At 39.4% G+C, this 20,116-nt stretch overlaps 1 protein-coding gene across 1 annotated transcript; it reads right to left on the reverse strand.

Moving 5' to 3' along the window:
- Nucleotides 1-8,793: 8,793 nt before the first annotated feature.
- LOC140582147 (uncharacterized) lies at nt 8,794-18,835 on the reverse strand. The gene is made up of 5 exons (XM_072706167.1): nt 18,792-18,835; nt 16,187-17,266; nt 15,779-15,910; nt 9,254-14,590; nt 8,794-8,964 (listed from the first exon to the last, which is right to left on the reverse strand). Exons 2-5 carry the CDS (start codon nt 17,264-17,266, stop codon nt 8,794-8,796), a joined length of 6,720 nt encoding a protein of 2,239 aa, XP_072562268.1. The 5' UTR covers nt 18,792-18,835.
- Between the last annotated feature and the right edge of the window lie 1,281 nt (nt 18,836-20,116).

The following is a 20,116-nucleotide window of genomic DNA, read 5'->3' on the forward strand; positions in this document are numbered from 1 at the left end:
AAGTAGGTCAATCTGGTAGTAGAAAAATCAGGACACTGCCCCTATGTATAATTTATAAAGATAACTTCACTTGCCTGTACAGTATAGCCACCAGCCACACTGAACCTACAGCATTTCCATGATCATTTCAATCAAACAGCTAAATCAGAGGCATACTTCATCTGATCATCACCAAATTTGACCCACTAATGTAGCACTGCACCTCAGACAGACCCTGCAAATTTGGTGCCGATCGGTCAAATGGGGGCGCTACAGCTACTGTCCATTTATGTCTAAGACCGACCTTAGCAAATTCAGCTGAAATGTCCTTCTTTCTCATAAATCCTTCAAAGAATTTTTACCTTTCCCTACACCTTAGTCCATATTTTTAAGTTCCTTTCATTTTTCACCAATTTGCCTTATACAACATTATCAGACTTCATTTACAAATGAGAAGGTCAGAAAGCATTTAATATCATTTCTAAAATGGAGCGCTGACTCCACCTGCTGGCCACAACATTTCCATTTCCATTTCATTCAAACAGCTAAATCTCAGGCATGCTTCACCCAATCCTCACAAAATTTGACTTACTCCTGCAGCACTGGACTACAGAAAGACCATCTAAGTTTGGTGGTGATCAGTCAAACGGGGGCACTACAGCCAATGTATTATGTCTAAGAGCCACTTTTGCAGATTCAGCTGAATTGTCCTTCTTTCTCATAAAACCTTCAAAGAATTGTTACCTTTCCCTTCACCTTAGTCCATATTTTTAATTTCCTTTCATTTTTTACCAATTTGCCTCATACAACATTATCAGACTTCATTTACACATGAGAAGGCCTGAAAGTATTAAATAGTATTTCTAAAATGGAGCGTTGACTCCACCTGCTGGCCACAACATTTCCATTCCCATTTCATTCAAACAGCTAAATCTCAGGTATGCTTCATCCGATCCTTACAAAACTTGATTCACTTCTGTATGACTGGACTACAGACAGATCTTCCAAGTTTGGTGGCGATCAGTCAATCTGGAGCGGTACAGCCACTGTCCTAGTATGTCTAATACCTACCTTGGCTAATTCAGCTGAAATATCCTTCATAATACTTTCAAGGAATTAACTTTCCCTTCACCTCAGTCCATATTTTTAAGCTCCTTTCATTTTTCTGCTATTTGACTTATAGAAAATTATCAGATTTTATTTATAAGCCAGGCAGTATATATTGCAGATTTTTGGCTTTTTTGTATTAAATTGGCCAGTAGCTGGAGATGGTGCTCTATTTATATTGCAGTTTTTTGGATTTCTTTTATGGATTAGCCAGCAGGTGTAGTTCGTCCTGTATATCATTAATGGCATTAAATTATTTCAGGGCATCTTATGTCTAGAACAATACTTTACAAATGCAGTAAGCCACTGTTGTTGTTTTTTAATATACAAGACAGCATGTGTTCACTGAGGTACTATAAAGTAAGCTTAACTTGTATGATCTAGACTTAAAATATTAGGTATGCAGGTTCCTATTTCTACCGTCTACTTAGACCATCTGACACAAAAAACTAATTCTTTCGGGCTGAGGCACTTCACCAAATGGTTATATATTGTATCTTATATTGTTGTACTAAGGCTGCTTCTGCTAATGGCAGTAGTCAAACTGCCACACCAGGGACTGCATACTACCAATTATCAAATGTAGCGCTAACTCCACCTGCTGGCCTCACTATTTCCATACCGAATTCATCAAGTCTGCTAAACCTCATTGATACTTCATCGAATTCGCACAAAATTTGACTCACTTCTGTAGCACTGGACTATGAATAGACCATCAAACTTTGGTGACATTCGGTTAAACGGGGGCGCTACTGCCACTGTCGAAATATGTCTAAAACTGAGTTAATGTAGCTGAAATTTCTTTATTTTTCATCAAACCTTCAAAGATTAATCACATATTCATTCACTTTCATTTTCCTGCCATTTCACTTTTAGAAATGTATCAAAGTTCAGTGAAACTTCAGGCTGTGTACACTGCAGCAATTGCAATTTCTTTGAACAGCTAGTCACCACATTTCCCTTCTGTTTCTCATCTACCATCTTCCCTTTATCGTACCTTAATCAACATTTCTACGGTAATGTTAAAATGTCAAGTATCTTATCATAGTAGCATTTCCTACATTATGACTATTTAAATGCATTGGCCATCAGTTATAATCTGTACTTCATTTCAAATTTAGCCACTGTCCTAATATGTCTAACATCAACCTTGGTTAATGCAGCTGAAATTAATTTATTTGTCATCAAATATTTAAATATTAATCAACTTTCCCTTCATCTCAGTCCATATTATAAAATTGCTTTAATTTTCCTGCCATTTGACTTTTAGAAATCTATCAAACTTCAGTGATGTACACTACAGCAATTTCAATTTTTCCCAAAAGCTAGTCACCACATGTCCGTTCTTTCTCATCTACCATGTTCCTTATTTCTGACGATTTCTATGCATTGGCCATCAGTTTCAGTTTATACTTCATTTACAATTTAGCCACTGTCCTAATATGTCTAACAACCTTGGTTAATGCAGCTGACATCTCCTTATTGTTTATTTAAACATTTAAATATTAATCACCTTTCCCTTCATCTAAGTCCATATTTTTTATCTGCTTATATATTACTGCCATTTCACTTTTAGAAATCTATCAAACTTCAATATTACTTCATCCTGTGTACATTGCAGCAATTGCAATATTTCTCAAACAGCTAGTCACCACATTTCTCTTCGGTTTCTCATCTACCATTATCACTTCATTGTACCTTGATAAACATTTCCACGGTAATGTTTAAATTTTAGGTATCATCTCATAGAAGCATTTCCTATTTTCTGCCAATTTAAATGCATTGCTAATCAATTGCAGTCTGTACTTCATTTACAATAATTAGTGAACTTCTAATTTTATGCCATTCACTTCATTACTATTCATTGCTTCTGCCCATTTGCTTTGGACCCGATTGTCACTGCTTGCAGTTATCTTTATTATTATTATTTTTCGCGCCCTAAAACTGAATGTACAGCCTAAACCATAAGAGCTAGACCAACCAAACTTGGTAATATGATGTCAATTCCTACCCGCTACTCAGAATCTCCGACCCAGGCCTGTCAGCCAGATGGGGGCGCTCTAGCGCCCCACAACGCGTTTCAGTCCATATCTCCTGTCCTATTAGTCCTATAATTGAAATTATTTTTTCTGCTGATACAGACAGCTTTGCTCTACCAACTGGCTATTTGGACTATGAAGCTCCGCCTACTTAGATTTTTTGCTAATTTGCATAATTTGTGAAACTGACTTCTGCCTTCAAGTCCTACAATATTGAACCAAATCAGACAAATGAGGTGTCAAACCGATCAGTCTACTGAGCTGATCAAAATATATTCAAGAACGTCTGACATTTGTCTATTTTATGGCCACTAGCCATGCCCAAATCCCACCTAAATTTGGCCTATTTCAGTCTGAATGCTATAACTTCTCCATACCTTAGCCTACCTGAACCAAACTTACAATCCAACCTCCCTGCTCTATTATGAGGGCACCATACAATGCGGCCCACATTTCGTCAATAGGGGGCGCTACAACTAAAAACTGGCAATATCTCCTGACTGCCTTAACCAATCTAATTGAAATTTGGCAGATATGTACTATGTACAAGCCTGAAGTCAGAGAAGTAAAATGGCAGTCATTAGTTGTAAAATCCTGGCCACCATTAGCCAATCAAAATCAAGCAGCCATTTGACCAGCTAAACAATGAGCAATCCAAACCAAATTTGGGTTATACATTTGTATTCTGACCCTGAGCCCAACCTGTAAAGGACATGTCAGTCTGCCATATGGGGGCGCTACAGCACATTTCTGCCTATTTCTCCTGAACTGTTAATTATAAAATTGACAATTGTTGCTTAAGCTATCCACTAGCTCATGACAAATTTAATGGTATAAAGAACTTCATCATATCTCTTGCCATTTTTGCCTATTTTGTAAAAGTCTTAAAACAGTACTTTTTTCTTATCCTCCTAGGATTTTCACCAAACCTACACAAATCTGGTATCATTTAAATTAGGAGACAGTCCCTATATAAAATTATTAAAAAAATCATAAACTTTCCATGAGGTATGGCCACCAGCCACACCCAAACCATAGTGGTGCCACACCCATTTCAATCAGACAGCTATATCTCAGGCCTGCCTCAACCAATCATCATCAAATTTAAATATATAATGTAGGATATTACTGGAGAAGGGCCCTCCAAATTTGGTGCCGATCAGTCAAACGGGGGTGCTACAGCAATATAACATCACTGTATAAACTGCAAAATCAGCTCAACTTACATTTATCTCATTTTTGATCCAGTGACATATTACTGGTTAAAATCTTTTGCCCTGCAAGTTCTGTGAGTCATGTCAAATCAAGAAATATGCAATGTCCCATGATAGTCATTTGCATTCCCTTGTCATATTTAAAAACTTAATAAATAACATATTACTGTAACTCCTGCAATGTCCATCCTAAGTAGGTCAATCTGGTAGTAGAAAAATCAGGACACTGCCCATATGTATAATTTATAAAGATAACTTCACTTGCCTGTACAGTATAGCCACCAGCCACACTGAAACTACAGCATTTCCATGATCATTTCAATCAAACAGCTAAATCAGAGGCATACTTCATCTGATCATCACCAAATTTGACCCACTAATGTAGGACTGCACCTCAGACAGACCCTGCAAATTTGGTGCCGATCGGTCTAATGGGGGCGCTACAGCTACTGTCCATTTATGTCTAAGACCCACCTTAGCAAATTCAGCTGAAATGTCCTTCTTTCTCATAAATCATTCAAAGAATTTTTACCTTTCCCTACACCTTAGTCCATATTTTTAAGTTCCTTTCATTTTTCAACAATTTGCCTTATACAACATTATCAGACTTCATTTACAAATGAGAAGGTCAGAAAGCATTTAATATCATTTCTAAAATGGAGCGCTGACTCCACCTGCTGGCCACAACATTTCCATTCCCATTTCATTCAAACAGCTAAATCTCAGACATGCTTCATCCGATCCTTACAAAATTTGATTCACTTCTGTATGACTGGACTACAGACAGATCTTCCAAGTTTGGTGGCGATCAGTCAATCTGGAGCGGTACAGCCACTGTCCTAGTATGTCTAATACCTACCTTGGCTAATTCAGCTGAAATATCCTTCATAATACTTTCAAGGAATTAACTTTCCCTTCACCTCAGTCCATATTTTTAAGCTCCTTTCATTTTTCTGCTATTTGACTTATAGAAAATTATCAGATTTTATTTATAAGCCAGGCAGTATATATTGCAGATTTTTCATTTTTTTGTATTAAATTGGCCAGTAGGTGGAGATGGTGCTCTATTTATATTGCACTTTTTTGGATTTTTTTGATAGATTCGCCAGCAGGTGGAGTTCGTCCTCTATTTCATTAATGACATTAAATTCTTTTAGGGCTTCTTATGTCTAGAAGAATACTTTACAAATGTAGTAAGCCACTGTTGTTTTGAATATACAAGACAGCATGTGTTCACTGAGGTAATATAAAGTAAGCTTAACTTTTATGATCTAGACTTAAAATATTAGGTATGCAGGTGCCTATTTCTACCGACTACTTAGACCATCTGACACAAACCATACATTGTCTTGGGCTGAGGCACTTCACCAAAGGGTTCTATATTTTATCCTATATTGGTGTACTAAGGCTGCTTCTGCTAATGGCAGTAGTCAAACTGCCACACCAGGGACTGCATGCATACAGCAGGCTAATATTATACATTATGGCCATTTACTATATAATGTCATTATATTGTAGTATGTTTTTCCTTAAATGTTGTTCAGGACATTGTAATACTTTTTGTACGTATATTTCCTTTACTGCCTGTTTCACCTACCGTAATTGAAATTTATTCTGACATTTACATGTGTATTTAACATGCTTAATAATGATGACTGTATTAATGATTATAATATTTATTATTACTCATTAGAGACATAATGGAAAACACATTATACACATTGTAAAATTGCAATTAAATACATCTGTCTTAGGCAAACATTTAGGTTTGTGTCATTGTTTGATGAGGCTGAAAAAGTACATTGAGACCACAATAGTTTAGCCAGAACAATTGACATAATATTTTGCATATGATGTGCATAGCATTCTTACATAAACAGTGTATAAAGACCACAAAGTGTGATAGTAGCACTCATATATATATATACTACAAAACTCCCAACATGGCAATATTCTTTTGAATATACAATTTAGTGTAAGTCAAGACAGGCATCACAAACAAAGCTGGACCGTTATTTTGACATCAATTTAACCATGGTATCATGACTGTAAATTATGTAACATATTATGTAGTACAGAACTGTTACAACACATCATTAATGTTTTGTTATTGCAGAGTAAAAGTGAAAATAACTTAATAAATACTACAAAAAAATTGTGCGACATCACAGCAATAAACATCCACAAGCGACAGCACATTTTACTCAAAGTACCTTTGCTGTCAGACTATAGTGTGTGGAGATGATTTCTGATGCATTTCACTTCAGGTATCTGTTTGTAGTTCATACTGTCTGTGTGCAGTCTCTGAGTGCTTTAGAGAACGCTTTGGTTGTTGACAAAATGGGCGCAGGGAAACTTGATGTGGTGAGTATGGTGTCACTGATATGAAGATAAGGCACTGGAAAAGAGAGTAAAACCAGAAAGCTGCATGTCAGCCAATCAGACACTTGCAGTTGTAAAGTAAAACTACTTCACAGACAAAATAATCTTTCAAAGCGGTAAACTCACCAGGCCAGCGCATCTAATTGTTCCAACGTACCAGGCAGTGTGATGTGTTAACGAAACTTGATGTGGTGGGCATGTGGTCAGTGTCATCAACAGCAGGTGCTGGAAAAGATTAAAGGCATAAACTGGCATGTAAGTTAGACAAACACTGACAGAGTAAAACTAGAACTACACCAAAGAGGAAGAAACCTCTGAAAAAGGCAAACTCACAAGGTCAGCGCCTGCTCCTCTGACCATGTAGCATTCAGTGTGATGTGTCACACTCCCAATGTACAGCTGTATGACGAAGGATGCAGTATAGCAGAGCTTGGACAGACAGATGTGACTTAGCTTGATCATCAGGGAAGCACATGACAGTTGTGCCTTAGTGACCTGAGGTTATACATAGGAGAAGGCAGGTTAAAATCTGAAATATAACAATGTAGTAGCGATTTCTGACAATACTTAGTTACACAATTTATAAGCTCATACACTGCAAACTGGCATGTTTTAACTAACATGCCCATGTTAAGTGAGAAAACTGTCACTGACGCACCTTTGCTTTGCCCACCCAGTCATGGCACATCCACTGTGTCTAGATAAATGTCTCACACTCACTGCCCAGCTTTCCCAGTTAGATTTTAGGTCATCCACATGTATGACTGTTTAGTGTTACTTCATTTTAGCTGTTTGAAGAAGGACACAAAACATACACATTACTGCAAAAAATGCATCATATACATAATACCATAATACAGTCAGTGTACATATCTGCAACATTTCCTTTTACAGTATGAAAGTACACTGTACAACACTATACAGACAGACGTCAGTATATGGTCTTACCTTAGCCCATAGATGGTCTGTGCCTGTTCGCCCTCTCACCATTCTTTTTGATCAAAGCCGTGCTCTGTGAAATTCTGTCTTTTTAGCATGTTTTGCAGTACAAGACATTAGTTTGGTACTGTCTACATCTGATGGTACTTCTTCATTTCCTTACTTTTAATTCATTGTAATTATATATTCTATGTTATATAAACAACTACACATTTACATTTTCCAAGTGTGTGGTGCTGTGTAAAGAGGTTCAGTGCACTGTACTGCCCCACAACACAAAATTTCTATATAGGCAATAATGCATTTCATGAATAGTCAATTAAATCACAGGACATCTAAAATTATTTATGTTTTTGTGGAAAATTCATACCATCAACAAGTTTGGCATACTGCTGTTGTGAGGCACTTGACAGAGCACATTACCTCCGTTTTACAAGCCCATGTTGTGTCCTCTGTGCTAATCTTCCCCTAGCCCACACACCCACCCCCAGTGCCAGATGCCCCATCCTCCCCTGCTTCCCACCCAGCCCCAGCCCTAGGCCCCCTGTCCCAGAAGCTGAAGCCCAACACCCCTCCCCTAAGATTAGCCTATGCTTAGTGGTAGCTAACATGTTGTATACAAAACTATACATTTACATTTTTGAAAGGTGTGGTGCTTTGTAAAAAGGTTCAGTGCAGTGTACTGGCCCACAACACATAATTTCTTATGTATACAAGAATAATTTTTATGAATAATCAAATATATTGCAGGATATCTAAAAATTCTTTTTTTTTAATTTATAGCATTTCAAAATTTTGGGATACTGCTGTTGTGAGGTACTTGACAGAGCACATTACCTCCCTTTTCAAAGCCCACATTGCTTGCTCTGTCCTAATCTTCCCATAGCCCCCACACCAGCCCCTAGTGCCAGGTGCCCCATCCTAGCCCCCTTATGCCTAGCGCTAGTGACCCTCCCGTAACCTTAGTCCTATGCCTAGTGGTAACCCAATCAGCCCACCTCATACTACTCCCCAGCAACAGGCCGCCATGTCCAGCTTTAGTCCCCCCTGCCTCAGCCCTAGTACCAGCTCACTGAAGCCCAGCTGCAGCCACCTAAAGCATGGTACCAGGTGCAGGCCTAGCAACAGGCACCTCAAGGTCGACCCCAACCCCCAAAGCCCAACATCAGCCTCAGGCTAAATGCCAAGCCCTGAAACACCAGCTCCACTGCTAACCTCTGAGACCCAGTTGCAGCGTTCTGAAGGCCAACCCCAGTCTTAGCCGCCCACAGCCTACTGGCAACCCCAGTGGTAGCTACTGATGGCTAGATAATGTAGCACCACACATTCATGATGGCTGAAATACATCGGCATTGCTGAAACAAAAATTCTGTTAGTCAAAATGTCTTTCACATACACATGATCAATCAAAGTGCCTTTCTCAGTAGTTGCTTCTTTCACAAGTTGAGCATACCCATGTTTTTCCATAAAATTAGCAATTGTACTTGCTGCCAAATGATTCACTGCATGACAATTTTTTTTGTTTATTTATACAGTTTCTTATAGATAATGTAGCACTACACATTCATGATGGCTGAAATATGTTGGCATTACTGAAACAAAGATGCTGTTAGTCACAATGTCTTTCACATACACATGATCAATCAAAGTGCCTTTCCCAGTGGTTGCTTCTTTCACAAGTTGAGCATACCCCTGTTCTTCCATAAAATTAGCAATTGTACTCACTTGCAAAAGATTTTCATTGAAGTCGCCCATGATGATTTTTCCACCTTCCACACTGTCCAACCGAGTGATCAACTGCATCAGGTTCTTCTGAAAGATTGTCAGATTATATGAGGGTGGTCTGTATAGTACCAAGACTGTTGTTCTTAGTAGGCCCACACTGAACTGCACACACTCAATGTTGACACACTGCACATCAGTCACAGTACAGTTGGTATGTTCTTTATAATACAAACCCACACCACCATGTTGTTGCTTCTTCAGTTCAGCAAAGATAGCATCACTACCATCATATGCCTGATGTCTGGGCTTCCCATGGTATGAAAATCCAGGCAGCTGTACATCTTCTGTGTCTTCCTCCAAATTTAACCATGTCTCTGTCAAGCAGATGATATCAGCTTCCATATACCTTCTGTCTTGCTTTAGGTCATCCAGGTGACAGGTAAGTCCTTCAACATTATGTAGGAGAATTTTGCATGATGATGGCACTTCCATGACAGGATCAATAAACGCAGGCATGCTTTGCATTGCAGTCTCAATGTCTTGTTTTGCATATATAGCAGTCTCCTTAAAGTCTTCTATTATGAGGCCTTCCAGAGAAGTCACACGGCTTAATGCTACATACGCTTGTCCAGCTGCAAATATCTTCTTTAGTGATACAACAGCCTTATCCACTGTCAGACCTTGTACCTTGTGTACTGTACAAGCCCAAGCTAATTTCAGTGGAAACTGCCTTCGTGTTCCACCACTGTTTGTCACTCTCTCCTCCTCTGGTTTGATTCGTGTAGCTTTGTCCAACCCTACTTTGAGGCATGGCTTCTTTCCCCTGAGTGACTTTCCAGCTGCTTTATTGTCAAATGTGATGTATATCTCTGATGGAAAATCCTCATCAGTATCAAAGCAGATGTCACTGACTGTACCAAATGCACCATTTACCAGGCCGTCTGAAACATCAATGTTTTTCAGCAGCATTACTCGTGCATTGACACCTACATGTAGTGATTCTGGGAGACATGTCTTCTGAACATTGGCATGATGTCCATGTTTCCTTTCCAGTCTGCCAGTTGCAGCAACCCTTTCAAAATCCTGAGCATGAATGATGACATGGTCTGAGCAGATCTTCCGCAGCATATGGTAGTTATGCTGATCAACTTCATCATTGGTTGCATAAATATGAAGACCAGTACTGTCTTGTCCTTCGCCTGTCACACGTAGTTTCAGCATAGCAATGTCTTCCTCCAGCATTGCATCACCCCTTTTGCGTTTCCTTAGTCGATTCAGCAACTGTGCAAACTCCATATCTTTCTGTCTCATAATTTCAGTGAGCTCCACCATAGCAAAATGATTCTGCCATAGATTCACACCTTTACCCTCAGTATACAAAGCTTTCCCTTTCACAGGACAAAGTTGGTAGAAATCTCCAACAGCAATGATTGAAACATTTCCAAAAGCAGAATAATCTCCAATTTGTTTGATTTGTCTTAATCTGCCATGAATATACGCAAGCAGCTTGTGATCAACCATTGAAATTTCATCTATAATCAATATCTGCAGGTTTCCCAGTTCAGCTCTCAATGAATTTATTTTTTCATCTCCAAGTGGTTCATATGGCAACTTTACATCTGTTGCAATATGGAAACAGGTGTGTATTGTTGCAGCTTTTATGTTGTAAGCACTAACTCCAGTTGGAGCAGTCAGTAACACATGTGTCTCATCTGGATTATGTGACAACTGACGCAAGACATGAGCTGCCTCATACTGTATTGCTTTGATCAAGACTGACTTGCCCACACCTCCAGGTCCAGATATGAATACATGAAATGGTTCTGGGTTTTCACCACGCGCCTTCAGTAAACACCAGTTTCGTATTTTGTAAAAAATCTCAGATTGCTTGTTATTCAGTGAGCGAAGCAAAGCCAACGCTTCCTGCCTGGACATACCACAAGGATTGTCATGTAACATATAGCGACTCAGTCTTGGTAACAAATCTGGTATCTCATCACGTTTTTCTCTCATTTCTGGTGTAATGTTGCATTTGCTGGCAAGACACTCTAACCGTTCACGTTCAGTCTCTGGACAAATCTCTGCCCAAGCATCTTCCATTGCACCATGCAGCTGTAGGTCTTCCTGAGCTTTGTCTATTGCACGTGATTCCTTTTCAAAACTTGACATGTTTGACTCCACAACCAGTTTCACTGAATGCAATTCATCATCAACAAACTTGACACAACCAGTCTCATAGAATTCCTGGTAACTGCCAAAAGTAGAAGGTTTTAACTGTGCATCGAAATAATGTGGCAGAAAAAGTTGCAAAATGCTGTAGTAATATTTTTCTGGGTCCTTTGTGGGTGAAAAGCGAGCATACCGAACAACAGCTCCATCTGTGCGTGTCCTTTTTTTCACAAATCCTAATTTTCTGTCCAACTGCACACTTCCAGGGCATGAGCTTTGAGACTTAGATAGTATTCTGTACTCAGATGCAAATGTCGCCAGGCACATTCCTGCAAACGCTTCTGTTTCTGGTCTGGCTTTATATCTATCAGTGATACTGTTCATCCAAATTCCTTGTTCATCCTCATTCTCACACTCAGCTTTCTTCCGTATGACGTTCAATGGAAGGCTCATTTTTACCACATTTTCTCCGGTTGGGATAAACTGCACCTTTCGTGATCCCTCTTTCAACCTCATGTTAGTCAGACGATAAACACTTTCCTGAGCTGAAACTTCACGATTGTGTAGGAAAACGCTGCCAAGTTGCCGAAGAGCTTCTTTTGCATCAAGGTTACCTTGCTGGGTGGCCTCTTTCTGAGCATTAGCCAGTAGCAGTCCCATCTCTCTCTCAGCTTTGGAAATGTAGGAAATGATGTACACAATACATGAATATGCATCAACCACAAACTGAATGTCCATATTTGCATTCCAACAGCGTAAAAGGTCTCTGTTATATTGGTTCACCCACACTTCACATGGTCTCCTCTTAAGAACAATGGTAGTTTTCTTTGTGATTCTTGAGTACGCAGCTTCAAATATTTCCTGACTGATACCAATTGTACTAAATAAGGAATCAACAGAGTCATAGTTGGCCTCAGGGTTTAGTACAGCATCCTTCACTTTTTTCATTATAGCATCTGCTACTTCTTTTTTCAGGGGCTGTCCGTCTGTCTCACCATCTCCAAGTTTGCATGATGACACAAATGTTCTGTTGCTTGGAGGACGTGGGAAATTGAATCTACAAGTTTTCCCTTTTTTCTTGCATGTTTTTGAGTGCCTCTTACTATGTTGCTGTACACTACATACAATTTCATGCATTTCATCGTTACCCTCTGGCATTTCACATGTCACATAGTGATCAATGAAAGCTGATACTTCATCTTCATCATCTTTGCCAACCTTAGGTGCATCTTCCACCCAAAACAAACAGTGAGTGTGAGGTGATCCCCGTTGCTGAAATTCTATTCTGTAGAAATAGTCAACTATTTTGCCAATGGGTTGTGCTTCTGACATGATGACATCTTTCAGGAAGCAGTGGAATCGATAGTCAAACATTCTGGCAGCTGTCACAGGATTGTTTTTCAACAGTGCACACCTTTCTGACCAGTCGAGCTCAGCACTTGATGCATCTATGCCATCTTGTTTGAAGATTGCTGTTATCATTTCTGTCCAACGTAAATCAGCAGAAGAAAAGGAGCAAAACCATGTGGGAATACCAAGCTGTCTTACCATCGCAAACAAATCTTTCTGAACACTTTGCCAAAAAACAGGGGTGCCTCTGATTGGTCTTAGAAATTTATAACCTTCATCAAAATTGAACATCTTTTGTAGAGCCTCCTTATTTGTCAAAGTTTCTGATGTGACAGGACACTTATCCCGTGCATCATAGCCTTTTCTCACAGCAATTGACACATTTGACACAACCTGCTGAAGCTCAGACAAATACTGCCCATAAAATATATAGTCTAAGTTTTTTCCAAAACGTCCATCTGCATTAAGAATTCTTGTATTTAAATACCTACACAGTGTCAGTTTTTCCTTCCTTCTCTCATGAAAAGTACCTGTTCCTTTTGGGAATAGGACTGGAAAACATTTAGCTTCATTTGACTCATCAGTTAGAAGCCTCACTGGATTGTTTCCTTCTGCAGGTGCCATAGACATGATTCCATCAAAGTGCTGATCCAAGATCTCTTGTGCTATGTCTACAGGTTGAAGACACGTATCCATATACATGCCATGTTGTTGTCTATCATGCATAGTTTCATCCATTTCCTCATCCTCCATGTTATTTTCATTACAGTCTTCATTTGCATGTATGTCACTTACATCACCAAGTATTTCTTTAGTTTTCTGCAGGGGATTGATCCAGTCATTGTTAAACTGCACATTGCTGTAAAATTGGTTATTTTCTGTAAGATACACCAAAGCCTTCTTTATTTTTTCTAGATGCACAAATTCATATTTGTAATGCCCTTTGTAAGTTAACTTCCGCTTCAACTTTACACGAATCATAAGGTCATCATTGTTGACTCTTGGTAAAACTTCAGCTACATTTGGAACACTAGATGGGACACAAGTCACAGGACCATGAACACCATTTTGTCCACCTTTTGGCAAAGAGACAATTCTCATGAAAGGAATATGCATAGCAATCAGATGTTGTTCCAGTGAATTTAGACGCTGTAACTCTACAGGGACTGGGTCTAAAGCTAGATTGTTTGCAACACTCTCTGCTGGCAGTTTCCCATCAAGAATCTTTCTGTGACACGTGTGGCAGATCCACAAGGAACCTCTAGAGCCAATAACACTGCTACAATCATCAGAACACATATCTACACATTTATGCAAGTATGTCTCAGTTATACACTGTGATGCCACTAACGCAATTGCCTGTGATTTTTTGAAGTACTCATCTTTCTTGCAAATCAGAACTTGGTGTTTAAATAGCAATCGATGACACACTGAACAAATGTATTCTGGGCCTTTAGTTATTTTCTGTCTAAACTGTTCAATCACATACTTAATGTCTTTTCTGTTATCCTTCTCTTTAGTCCGTTTTCCAGTATTTCTGCTTTTCACTGCAGTGGCATAACAGCTGTCTGTCTTATATCTATTACTGCAACTTTGCTTCTGAGCTGATTGGTATACTGGATTACAATGGTAGGCTTCAAATTTCTGTTTCTTCACAGCTTCTCTGTAACTTTCATTTGTGGCATGCTTACGAACCATACAGTCTTTTACACGTTGCCTGTGTTCAATGTCAGTTGCATACTTCTGCATACTTGACTGCTTCACACGGTGCCTGTGTTCAGTGTCTGTTGCATACTTAATCACACTCGACTGCTTCACACGTTGACTGTGTTCATTATCTGTCGCATACTTGCTCACACTCGACTGCTTCACACGTTGCCTGTGTTCATTATCTGTCGCATACTTGCTCACACTCGACTGCTTCACACGTTGCCTGTGTTCATTATCTGTCGCATACTTGCTCACACTCGACTGCTGCACACGTTGCCTGTGTTCATTATCTATCGCATACTTACTCACACTTGACTGCTGTATATGTTTGCGGTGACCCAAGTCTGTTGCGTACTTACTTACACTTGACTGTTTCACATGTTCTCTGTACACTTCATCCTCATGGTAGCGCTTTATGCTTCTCTCAAGTTGTTCCTCCTTGTACACCATACTTTCTTCATACCGTCTTTTGCCTCGTTCCAGTTTTCGTCGACTTGATGCCATTTCAGATGCTGTATTGTGAATTTCAGAGCATTGTCTGGCACAACCCTCAGTATCACGCCCTTTCACACAAGTTACAGCCTCATAGTGTGACTCATTACAATGTTTCAGGTACATACCTCTCGGATCAGAACCAATACATGTGGAGTACTTCAACCATTTGTTATTGGAGAATGTGAAAATATGCACACCAAGCAGATCAGCGGCAGCTTGAATCTCTACCTCAGATGCCCAAGTACCAACATATTTCATCCGTGATGCAGTGACATACTCAGTGACAGAAGAGTGACCTTCCCTAAGACAAGCAACATACCTGGATTGATTTTTTAGTATGTGACCAACAATAGCACGTCTAATTTTCCTGTGTTCTTTCTCATTTCCAGTAATAGCAAAAGCCAGAGATCTGAAAAAGCAGTTACCATCACCAGTAATAGGTACCGTTCTGCAAGGGTCACCCATTGGAAACTGTGCAGCCATGTTTACATGACCATGATCAATATACACCACACCAAGCTTACAGGAAAGGCTTCTTTGCTGCTGTGTTGTCAAAGGACTGAACAAAAACTGCTCATTGCATAGCTCACTGATGAATACTACATCACCTTCATTGCTCACATGCATATCAACCTCAGGTTGTGCATCGTCTGTCACATTTGGCCTTACCAAACCATATTGGCTCTCTGACATGTTGGCAAACTGCTTGACTCTGGTCACTGAGGAGTTACCGTCTGGATGGTCTGACATGCTGGTAGGCTGGTTGAGACTGGTGACTGAGGAATTACCATCTGGATGCTGCTGCAGGATGCTTCGACTGGTCACACTCACAGCTGTAATCTCAAACTGTTCCCCTGTTGCATCTAAAGACAGTCCTAGGGTATTCACATGGTCTAGCAAAGAATCTATGTTAGAGTGGTACACCAATATACTTCTGCCTGATGCGTCGCTTGCTCCATCTCCTCGTCGGGAATGGGAGTCGATCACCACATACCATGACCCTTGCTTAATGATGGCACATGTATTTACTTTAAGAGTAAAAAGACACGCATCATACAGTGAGAATACTCTTCTTACCGCTTGATCAGCTGACATGAGAATGTTGCACATATCTCCATATTCACTCACACCAAACAAGCCAACAAACATGTCATCATGGTAGTTTATTTCAAATTTATCACCATTCAATGTGTACTCAGTTGGTAGATCTCTCACAAACAGATACCCAGAAGCATCTCCAATTCTCCCAGCATCTCTGATGGTGGTGTAGAGGTCATCTCCATTCAGCAGCACTTGATCAATGTCTGTGACTGACCAGGTTAAAACATTCTTTACCTTACACGTCACTATAGCAATCAAACTATTAGCAACACATTGCTTGTTACTGTTGACTCCAAATCGTGGGTGTCCTTGATGGAAGGAGCCTCTCACAGTACGTGCCTGAGGAAAATGAGTAGGTGCACAGACAGTTACAGGGTTCATATGCTGCTGTTGAGCCAGGGCACTTTGTTGTTCAGACATTAGCAAGGGTTTTGCCAAGGGTTTTGCCAAGGGTTTTGCCAAGGGTTTCGCCAAGGGTTTCGCCAATGTTTTTGCCAAACGGCAACGCTTCGGACAACGCTTCGGACAACGCTTTGGACAATTGTTTGGAACAGAGTTTGACACTTCAAGTGCTGAGTTAGATGGTCTCATGGATGGTTTTTTAGATGGTCGTTTAGATGGTTGTATAGCTGCAGCCTTTCTTTTAGGAGGTGGCTGCACAACCTCGTCAGTCAAAGCCTTGTCTTTATAAAAAGAAGGCATATACAACTCGTCATCAGTCCTACAAATGGCACCCAGGGTGGGAACCTGGAGGTCATGGCTCGTCGGGAAAGTCACAGTCTGGATCTTTTTGGTATTCCAGTAGGGGGGAAAAGAAATAACCCCGTCAGTCATAGCCATGACAGAGTCAGGCCGCGGCTGTACGGCCTGCTCAGGTTGTTGGTCGTGGCTCGTCGGGAAAGTCACAGTCGTGATCTTTTTGGTATTCCGGTAGGGGGGAAAAGACGTAACCCCGTCATCGGTCATAGCCACATCAAAACTATCAGCAGCTCGCCGCCGGTCCATCAGCCTCTTCTTCGCTGCTGCTGAACGCTTGGACGCCTTGGTGCGAGGCATCTGCAAATGAACAAGGGGGGGGGACAACACAAGGCACACCTGCTTACAACCTTACTTTGCACTGACATCTCAATTATACTTCCTAATAGCTAGGGATGTACACTTGTAATTTAAAATCACAGGTTCAAATCCCCAACAAGCAAGGTACCACTGAGTTACCATCAGCAAAGTACCACCTCAAACAACTGCTCGAATGATGCATCTGTCAAGTTGTTCCTCCTTGGATGGAACGTCATAGCGTCTTCTCTTCTGCCAGTTTCCAACAGTGTTCCATACAGGTTACATGTCGAAGACATTTTATGCTCGTGCAGTGTGTGTGGTGACTCAGTAATTATTAGATATCACAAAACTAATTTTGATTGATATGTATTAAAACAATAACAATGCTGTTCTGTGAGAACTATGTACACTGACACATCTCAGCTACTAAGAATCAGTGATGAAGCTAAATTAATATTGAAGTGTATGGACAGTAAACCACAATTTACACACTAAACATTTTATGAACTGCTTGAATGATGCATCTGTCAAGTTGTTCCTCCTTGGATGGAACTTCATAGCGTCTTCTCTTCTGCCAGTTTCCAACAGTGTTCCATATGGGTTACATGTAGAAAACATTTTATGGTTGTGCAGTGTGTGGTGACTCAGTAATTATCAGTTATCACAAAACTAAGTTTAATTGATATGCATTACTTAAAGCAATTACAATGCTGTTTTTCTGTGAGAACTATGTACACTGACACATCTCAGCTACTTAGAATCAGTGATGCAGCTAAATCAATATTGAAGTGTCTGGACAGTAAACCACAATTTACACACTAAACATTTTATGAAGCATTACAATCCTTATCCTACAATCAATCTCTAACATGACTTTCATTGTTAAAATGACACACTTACCTGTGAAGTCACACTGCAAAACAATATTACATAAGCTTCACCTCAACACGAACGGATGGGTTTCTCACATGTATTTCAATTTTTCCTGTCACTACAATGCGATTTATTACAAATGCTACAAATTACTAATCTCACAGACACAAATATACCTTAAAATCAATATCATGGCCATTTACCATATTGAGGAAAAAGCACCTCTGCCACTATATATTCAATGTGCTGTTGTATAAACAAGTCTTAATTTTAATATTTTAAATTAAATTTAAGGAAGCACTTTTTTTTTTAACACAGCATGTACCTACAGTACAGAAAAGTCTTCGTACTACTGTAGCACAAACTAAAACCCTAGGTTCCTTTAAATCAGACCTAGATAAGATTACCAACTATAACATATTAAGCAATAACAATCACCTATAAAATACTATGCTTCTCTTCCTACAGCAAATGCATTTACAGCATACTGCTGAAATATGGAATAGTCTTCCAGGTAGTAAATTGTAACCCAAAACCCTGGGTTACCTTAAATCAGATAGATAAGATTTTAACAACTAACATATTAAGCTTCTATTTCTATAGCAAACTGATGTAGTGGCAATGCTCACTTCTCGAAGTGCACAAAGCATACCGTTTATCACTTTCTCCTTGGAAATGTCTTTCTCCAGCAGAAATCTGTAGAGAAAAGTGACAGATGACTTTCATAGCATCAACATTTCTCAATAGTCAGTCTTTATTTAAAACACCATGTACACTTGAAACCTTCTCCACGGTCATTCTCAAACAACTGGTGGTAGACAGCAGCTTCAAAATATTCACCTTTGATCCCTCTGTCGACAGACCTCTTCAAAGTCTATAAAGACAAGATGTATGACTTAACTGACATGTGTATACATTTCATTACTATACGAAACATGGATACCACAAACATTTTTTACTGTAGCATTCCAAGCAGTCCTTTAACATTAAGTTTCTTTCATAACGGCTTACATTACTAGTAAAATACATATTACATTTTTACTGTAAAATATACGTAGTAAATTCACATCGACTGAGAGGAATGACAAAAGTGCACCATACAAACATCGCTGCGATGTAATGCAGCCTCACATACATTTGTTTCACACCGGTCTGTATCTGTTTTCGTACTGTTTCAGTTCCTAAACACGCAGGCATGGCTCCTTGCCGGTTAATTCTGTCTGTATTTACCGTGAACTGCTGCAGTAGTAACCAAGCAGTTATTGCCTTACTTTACAAGTCTACAACTACGACGTAAACACTATGGAAGTTTAGCATGCAACTTACGGTAAAACCGTAATGTACTGCTGCCGAATCCTTATCGGATGAATTGCAAAATATGTTACTTTACAATATATGGCTACATAGATGGGGATAGAGTGAAGCGCCTTCAGACAATTTAATGTTGTGAACTAAATAAAAGTATATTTTATTGTAAATTGATTACCGGATAGTGATCCCACTCAAGATTTAAATATTAAGATTCTTTGTCACATACATAGATATAACCAGTACAACATGCAGTGAAATGAACCCTGACGGATCTAAAGACTGCAAAAAGAGAAAGAGTAAAAAAATACAAAATACATTTGTATTCCGTACATGTGCGCATGCTCAGCAAAAACAAGACATCTAAAATGGCCGACACGGAAACAGCTTTGTGGCGCATTTAATTATTAAATTTATTTAATAAATTATATATATGTTTTTAAAAACCTTGACACAAAATAAACCACCCACAGTGAGAAAACAGCAAAGCGTCAAGCGAATAAAAACATAGCATTACACATATGTAATTACGTCTACCATAATTATAAATGTTAAAACACAAAAGTACGATATGCCACAGACACACAGCGTTTAAAACATACTTTGCGCTTCTGAACCAAACTTAATTTGACCACTTAAACGTGATTTACTGTTGCCACATCCTTATCT

This window comes from Paramormyrops kingsleyae, chromosome 24 (assembly GCF_048594095.1).
Source record: "Paramormyrops kingsleyae isolate MSU_618 chromosome 24, PKINGS_0.4, whole genome shotgun sequence".
NCBI lineage: Eukaryota > Metazoa > Chordata > Actinopteri > Osteoglossiformes > Mormyridae > Paramormyrops > Paramormyrops kingsleyae.